This window comes from Drosophila grimshawi, unplaced genomic scaffold (assembly GCF_018153295.1).
Source record: "Drosophila grimshawi isolate 15287-2541.00 unplaced genomic scaffold, ASM1815329v1 contig_34, whole genome shotgun sequence".
Lineage (NCBI taxonomy): Eukaryota > Metazoa > Arthropoda > Insecta > Diptera > Drosophilidae > Drosophila > Drosophila grimshawi.
Genome location: NW_025063129.1, coordinates 4,506 through 13,230, shown reverse-complemented (window position 1 = coordinate 13,230; position 8,725 = coordinate 4,506). Strand labels below are relative to the sequence as shown.

Genomic DNA, 8,725 nt, shown 5'->3' with positions numbered 1-8,725 from the left:
ACGACTAAATTACGCTAACCAATGTTCTGCTCGTTCTCAGAAAGGGATCTGTTATGAGACTCGCATACAGGATACGTTATGGTAACTCTATGTACATTGTGCATACAGAAACTATGTAAACATTGTTGCTTTAACATATTATTATACTATTCATGATAATAACAATACGCCCCTTAAAGTAATACTCTTAACTTACCTATATGTAACTCCCAAACTCGAAATGTATTCGCGATGTTTGGTCCCACTTGGACCTTCAGGCTGTGATCGCGTCTGCTGGCATCTGTTCTGCTTTGGTAGCTATACTCACCTCTCAATGTCGCCGCTCAGGTATTTTTGCTTGATGAAGTGGTGGCGCACATCTATGTTTTTTGCCGCGGTGATGCCGAAGTCCGTTTTGTGCGCTCTGATTGTCATTATGTATTATGCACCGTGGCGCAGTCTTTGCCAACACTGTTTAGTAGGGCCTTTCGCATATAGTGCTTCTGACCGCTTCGGACATCGTAAGGTAACGGACTCAGTACCGATAGTGCCACAGCACGTTGCTTGCGTGGCTCCCAGCACACACAGGGCTGCTCCAGACAGGATGAACGCCTGCCCTGAATAGGAGCGCCCATCGCCCAGATTCGCTCCCCAATCTGCATCGACCACGCCAAATAGATCCTCGCCTGTTTGCTTGGATAACAGGCCCAATTTCTTTGTACCGCTTAGATACCGCAATATGCGTTTTCGCTGCCTTCCCAGTGCTCGACATTGTAATTGCTGTTGAACTGACTCATAAAGCTCGCAGCAAACGCAACTAACGGGCGTGTCGGAACTGAAAAAAACATTAAAGCACCAATTAGAAAAGCTTTGATAAGGATACTTTCGCATTTCGCCTTCGTCGATAATCTCAGGACGCTTCAGGTTACACTTTAGCCTCGGTGGTTGTCAATGCGGGCTTTGCACATTTGATCATGCCAAATTTCTTCAATATGGCACCAACATATTGTTGTTCCTGTGAAAATGAATATCCAGTGCTTGTTTATACTCTGCTTACCGTGTATGCCTAGGCAAGTCCTCACTTTGCCGTTATCCTTCATCTCAAAAGCATTGCAGAGATCTGCCTTAACATTTTCCATCCACGTAGGGTCATTTGATGCTAACAATAAGTCATCAACGCTATATCGTGATAAGCAGAGGTTTTGCTCCCTTGTCTCCTTACAAATATAAGCATGGGTCCTGTTTACAATGAGTCCAATCCACTCTCCAGTAATTTAGTGGTCAACTTGTGGTACCAACGTAGGCCAGGGGTGCCGCAGTCCATGAGGGCCTTCCGTATTAGACAAACATGGATTCTTGGATTTGCTTATTCCTTTCCGCCAAGCTGCAGTGGCTTTTAGATATGCCGCTCCTTGAGGGGTGTCCCTCTGTTCCGATCGGTGATCCTGATTCTAACTTTTCCATCGAAGTCGGTAAATCCCTCACCAATTGTCCATGAAGCGCTCTCTTCGAGCTCTCCATTTAAATATGCCGTAACCACATCCATTTGGTGGATTTCCATGTCCAGCCGCAATGCTAATGATATAAGCAGTCCGACCGATGTGTAAATCGTACTACGGGTGAATAAGTGTCATGATAATCTTCTCCTGGAGGCCGTAGGCGTAACCCTTGGCCACCAGACGCACTCTTCTTCCTGCTCAGCGCTGCCGTCATCCTTTGTGCGAAATCCATCTGTTGCCGATAACCTTTACGATCGGCTGGTCAGTTCTACGAGGTCCCACGTTTCATTTGCCAGCACTTGAGCTAAAAACTCGTCCTCGATTGCTTTAGTCCACGCGTCTGCTTCCTTAGAATTTTAGCTGCTTGCAACGTAGACGGACCGCGGGTCTACGCATGTAAAAGCCATTTTCGCACTCCTCAATGATGTCATCCTCTGCCTTGGCGTCTCTCCGCCTCATCATTGCTGCTGCTGCTGCATCGTACCTCTTTGTACAATTTTCGTGGCCTTCCGCGTTGACCCGTCCGAATAGGTTTTTGGACGCCCCCGACCACGACGCGGATTGAGTAATTCTTGCTTCTCCTCTTCGGATTCGTCCATCGCATCCTCACAGTGCTCACTTGGCTCATTATTTGTTGTGATGACGACGTCAATGTCTTGCTTTGCCGTAGTATTTTTTTCATATTTCGTTTTGAAACCTGGAATATCCAAGAATTTTACATCGTTGGATATGATCACCTTGTGCCTTTCGGCACGTATAACCGATACGCTTTCGAGCTTGTTGCGTATCCCAGCAGGAGAATGCACTCTTCGGGATCTGGAATCGAATTTGCCTTTTCTTGACGCCTCTTCTCAGCGCAAAATGCCTTTGTGCCAAACGTTCGCATGTGGGCCAGAGAGTCGACGATCTTATTTGTCCACACCTGGTGTAGGGAATCCCTCCAGATAGTCCTTTCGTTGGGCACCTGTGCGAATGCAGCAAGCTGTGTTTACAGCTTCTGCCCAAAACATGGAGGCGCTCCCGCTTGTCTCATCATGCACCTAGCCATTTCCACAAGAGTTATGTTTTTGCCTCTCTGCCAATCCGTTTTGCTGCGGCGTATATGGGGCACTAAGCCTACGCCGGATGCCATGCTTCTTCAGATAGCTATCAAACTCCACGTTGCAATATTCGGTTCCGTTGTCCGATTGTAGTGCTTTTATTTTCCTTCCGGTGAAGTTTTCCACTTCTGCTTTATATTGCTTGAACATTTTAAACACCTCAGATTTTTGTTTAAGGAAATATATCTCGCAATATCTTGACTGATCATCGATAAAGGTTACATAATATCTGTAACCACTCATGGACTCTTTCCTCATTGGCCCGCACACGTCGCTGTGTATAATTTCGAGCAAATCAGTCGTTCCCTTATCAGTTGTAGTTTTATAAGTTTTTGTAGTTTGTTTCTCACTTATACATACTTCACATTTCGACAACTTTTCGTTGTCTTTGACATTCATACCGTAAACTTTGCCGCTTTTCGCCAGGCTCTTTAAATCTCCTTCGTTTAAGTGTCCCATGCGGTAATGCCACATGTCAATATTCTTTTGACTGCGCCCTTCTATGCTGTTTGCTTGGATCCGCTCACTGTCCAAGTAGTATAGGTTTCCATATCTTTTTGCACGCAACCAAACCATATTATTGTTTTTCATTATCAACGCATCGTTTTTTCTGAAATGGACCTCGTAACCTCTGTCTGTGATCTTTGCGATCGACAGCAGACTTTGTCTCAGATCGGGCACACAAAGCACTTCACTCAGAGTTACATTCTCTTTTGTTTGATTTTCTTCAACTGCGATTCGTACATCACCGACTCCACTGATCTGTGTCGTTTCATTGTTTGCCAAATGCAATGTCTTTTCGATCATTGCGATATTTTCAAAGGAATCCACATTTGAAGTCATATGCGCCGTACATCCACTGTCTAGGCACCACATACCAACTTTATTTACACAGAAATTGGTCTGACAAGCGAGCGTGGCTTCTTCAGCTCTCTTTGCTCTCTCTCTCTTTGGTTCTCTGGCTCTTCGCCTTTGCCTTTTGCCTTGTTACGACAGTTGCGCGCTATATGTCCCGTTTTATTGCAAGTAAAACATTTTCTGTTCTCTCGCATTTTTGTCGGCTTATCGCGTTTACCGTTTTGTCGGTGAGCGAACATTACGTTTTGTTCTTCACGTTCACACTTAGTTTTGCGCGCATTTACTTCTTCTAGTATTTTTACTTTTAGAACATCTGACCTTGGAAGATCATCTCTTGCTTCCATTGCGCACCGAAACGTTTCGTATGATTCGGGCAAACTGTAAAGCAGCAGTATGCTGAGCAAATCATCGCCTATTGTCACGCCAATTTCTCTGAGTTGCTTCACAGCCTCGAAGAACTCGTACACATGTTGGCGCGCATTGCCATCTTCACTTAGCCGCGACAATGCGATTTTCTTCAGGAGAGATGCTTTCCGCACTGGTCCTCTTGATTGAAATGTTTCCCTAAGCTTTGTCCAGCAGTTGGCAGCTGACGTACATCCTTCAATTACGGCCAATTCGGATGGCCTAATCGCCAACACTATATCCGCACGTGCTTTTTCGTCATACGTTTTCCATACGGCGGAGTCGTTCCCGTCCGTGAGAGGGCACTTCTTAGTGCCGTCCACGTACTGCCATAGGTCGTTCTTCACTAGTACGGCTTGCATTTGTAATTTCCATGTATCGTAATTTTCTGCGCACAGTGGTTCTATTTTTATAAAGGCACTCATTTTTTCACTTTTTGCATTTATAACCTTCTATTGTTCTCAAGTGATTATTATAATTTTCCGCGCAGTGGAAGCGTGCTGGGCCCATAACCTGTTGGAAATTTGGGGTTATGGGTGCAGGCTTACTGATCGAAACACCGGGCCCATGACCATTAATAACACGAGGAGATTTCTATAGAGGTTATGTTCATATAAACGTTTTAATAACTTTTCGTCGAGCGCTGCGCGACCTTCTCTGCTTAATGGAATGGAACGACTAAATTACGCTAACCAATGTTCTGCTCGTCTTTACAGTGATCTGTTAAGAGACTCGCATACAGGATGTTATGGTAACTCTATGTACATTGTGCATACAGAACTATGTAAACATTGTTGCTTTAACATATTATTATACTATTCGCGATAATAACAATAAATATGTAGTCTCGAAGTCATTTCGAGAAATTGACGTTTTAAGTTTTTGTTTCCAAATTCAAACGGATGTATCTTCGCCAATAATTGTCAGAAGTTAAAATTTCTTTCAACATTATGAAGCCCTTTTTATATAATTTGACTATGCATCAAAAGCTGAAAATATGTAGTCTCGAAGTCATTTCGAGAAATTGACGTTTTAAGTTTCTGTTTCCAAATTCAAACGGATGTATCTTCGCCAATAATTGTCAGAAGTTAGAATTTCTTTCAACATTATGAAGCCCTTTTTATATATTTTGACTCTGCATCAAAAGCTGAAAATATGTAGTCTCGAAGTCATTTCGAGAAATTGACGTTTTAAGTTTCTGTTTCCAAATTCAAATGGATGTATCTTCGCCAATAATTGTCAGAAGTTAGAATTTCTTTCAACATTATGAAGCCCTTTTTATATATTTTCACTCTGCATCAAAAGCTGAAAATATGTAGTCTCAAAGTCATTTCGAGAAATTGACGTTTTAAGTTTCTGTTTCCAAATTCAAACGGATGTATCTTCGCCAATAATTGTCAGAAGTTAGAATTTCTTTCAACATTATGAAGCCCTTTTTATATATTTTGACTCTGCATTAAAAGCTGAAAATATGTAGTCTCGAAGTCATTTCGAGAAATTGACGTTTTAAGTTTCGGTTTCCAAATTCAACCGGATGTATCTTCGCCAATAATTGTCAGAAGTTAGAATTTCTTTCAACATTATGAAGCCCTTTTTATATATTTTGACTCTGCATCAAAATCTGAAAATATGTAGTCGCGAAGTCATTTCGAGAAATTGACGTTTTAAGTTTCGGTTTCCAAATTCAAACGGATGTATCTTCGCCAATAATTGGCAAAAGTCAGAATTTCTTTCAACATTATGAAGCCCTTTTTATATATTTTGACTCTGCATCAAAAGCTGAAAATATGTAGTCGCGAAGTCATTTCGAGAAATTGACGTTTTAAGTTTTGGTTTCCAAATTCAAACGGATGTATCTTCGCCAATAATTGTCAGCAGTTAGAATTTCTTTCAACATTATGAAGCCCTTTTTATATATTTTGATTCTGCATCGAAAGCTGAAAATATGTAGTCTCGAAGTCATTTCGAGAAATTGACGTTTCAAGTTTCTGTTTCCAAATTCAAACGGATGTATCTTCGCCAATAATTGTCAGAAGTTAGAATTTCTTTCAACATTATGAACCCCTTTTTATATATTTTGACCCTGCATCAAAAGCTGAAAATATGTAGTCGCGAAGTCATTTCGAGAAATTGACGTTTTAAGTCTCTGTTTCCAAATTCAAACGGATGTATCTTCGCCAATAATTGTCAGCAGTTAGAATTTCGTTCAACATTATGAAGCCCTTTTTATATATTTTGACTCTGCATCAAAAGCTGAAAATATGTAGTCGCGAAGTCATTTCAAGAAATTGACGTTTTAAGTTTCGGTTTCCAAATTCAAACGGATGTATCTTCGCCAATAATTATCAGAAGTTAGCATTTCTTTCGGATTATGAAGCCCTTTTGTATATTTTGATTCTGCATCAGAAGCTGAGGTATGTAACCTCGAAGTCATTTCGAGAAAGTGACGTTTTAAGTTTCGGTTTCCAAATTCAAACGGATGTATCTTCGCCAATAATTGTCAGAAGTTAGAATTTCTTTCAACATTATGAAGCCCTTTTTATATATTTTGATTCTGCATCAAAAGCTGAAAATATGTAGTCGCGAAGTCATTTAGAGGAATTTACGTTTTAAGTTTCGGTTTCCAAATTCAAACGGATGTATCTTCGCCAATAATTGTCAGAAGTTAGAATTTCTTTCAACATTATGAAGCACTTTTTATATATTTTGACTCTGCATCAAAAGCTGAAAATATGTAGTCTCGAAGTCATTTCGAGAAATTGACGTTTTAAGTTTCTGTTTCCAAATTCAAACGGATGTATCTTCGTCAATAATTGTCAGAAGTTAGAATTTCTTTCAACATTATGAAGCCCTTTTTATATATTTTGATTCTGCATCAAAAGCTGAAAATATGTAGTCTCGAAGTCATTTCGAGAAATCGACGTTTTAAGTCTCTGTTTCCAAATTCAAACGGATGTATCTTCGCCAATAATTGTCAGAAGTTAGAATTTCTTTCAACATTATGAAGCCCTTTTTATATATTTTGATTCTGCATCAAAAGCTGAAAATATGTAGTCTCGAAGTTATTTCGAGAAATTGACGTTTTAAGTTTCTGTTTCCAAATTCAAACGGATGTATCTTCGCCAATAATTGTCAGAAGTTAGAATTTCTTTCAACATTATTAAGCCCTTTTTATATATTTTGATTCTGCATCAAAAGCTGAAAATATGTAGTCTCGAAGTCATTTCGAGATATTGGCGTTTAAGTTTCTTTTCCCAAATTCAAAAGGATGTATCTTCGCCAATAATTGTCAGAAGTCAGAATTTCTTTCAACATTATGAAGCCCTTTTTATATATTTTGACTCTGCATCAAAAGCTGAAAATATGTAGTCGCGAAGTCATTTCGAGGAATTGACGTTTTAAGTTTCTGTTTCCAAATTCAAATGGATGTATCTTCGCCAATAATTGTCAGAAGTTAGAATTTCTTTCAACATTATGAAGCCCTTTTTATATATTTTGACCCTGCATCAAAAGCTGAAAATATGTAGTCTCGAAGTCATTTCGAGAAATTGACGTTTTAAGTTTTTGTTTCCAAATTCAAACGGATGTATCTTCGCCAATAATTGTCAGAAGTTAAAATTTCTTTCAACATTATGAAGCCCTTTTTATATAATTTGACTATGCATCAAAAGCTGAAAATATGTAGTCTCGAAGTCATTTCGAGAAATTGACGTTTTAAGTTTCTGTTTCCAAATTCAAACGGATGTATCTTCGCCAATAATTGTCAGAAGTTAGAATTTCTTTCAACATTATGAAGCCCTTTTTATATATTTTGACTCTGCATCAAAAGCTGAAAATATGTAGTCTCGAAGTCATTTCGAGAAATTGACGTTTTAAGTTTCTGTTTCCAAATTCAAACGGATGTATCTTCGCCAATAATTGTCAGAAGTTAGAATTTCTTTCAACATTATGAAGCCCTTTTTATATATTTTCACTCTGCATCAAAAGCTGAAAATATGTAGTCTCAAAGTCATTTCGAGAAATTGACGTTTTAAGTTTCTGTTTCCAAATTCAAACGGATGTATCTTCGCCAATAATTGTCAGAAGTTAGAATTTCTTTCAACATTATGAAGCCCTTTTTATATATTTTGACTCTGCATCAAAAGCTGAAAATATGTAGTCTCGAAGTCATTTCGAGAAATTGACGTTTTAAGTTTCGGTTTCCAAATTCAACCGGATGTATCTTCGCCAATAATCGTCAGAAGTTCGAATTTCTTTCAACATTATGAAGCCCTTTTTATATATTTTGACTCTGCATCAAAAGCTGAAAATATGTAGTCTCAAAGTCATTTCGAGAAATTGACGTTTTAAGTTTCTGTTTCCAAATTCAAACGGATGTATCTTCGCCAATAATTGTCAGAAGTTAAAATTTCTTTCAACATTATGAAGCCCTTTTTATATATTTTGACTCTGCATCAAAATCTGAAAATATGTAGTCGCGAAGTCATTTCGAGAAATTGACGTTTTAAGTTTCGGTTTCCAAATTCAAACGGATGTGTCTTCGCCAATAATTGGCAAAACTCAGAATTTCTTTCAACATTATGAAGCCCTTTTTATATATTTTGACTCTGCATCAAAAGCTGAAAATATGTAGTCGCGAAGTCATTTCGAGAAATTGACGCTTTAAGTTTTGGTTTCCAAATTCAAACGGATGTATCTTCGCCAATAATTGTCAGCAGTTAGAATTTCTTTCAACATTATGAAGCCCTTTTTATATATTTTGATTCTGCATCGAAAGCTGAAAATATGTAGTCTCGAAGTCATTTCGAGAAATTGACGTTTCAAGTTTCGGTTTCCAAATTCAAACGGATGTATCTTCGCCAATAATTGTCAGAAGTTAGAATT

The 8,725-nt window shown here is 38.9% G+C and overlaps 1 protein-coding gene across 1 annotated transcript; it reads right to left on the bottom strand.

Moving 5' to 3' along the window:
• Window positions 1–307: 307 nt before the first annotated feature.
• On the bottom strand, window positions 308–1,118 carry LOC122322545 (the record flags this gene model as incomplete). The annotated part of the gene is made up of 4 exons (XM_043215269.1): window positions 1,062–1,118; window positions 909–994; window positions 488–814; window positions 308–403 (listed from the first exon to the last, which is right to left on the bottom strand). Coding segments are annotated over exons 1-4 (566 nt in total), but the record flags the coding sequence as incomplete, so codon positions are not given.
• Between the last annotated feature and the right edge of the window lie 7,607 nt (window positions 1,119–8,725).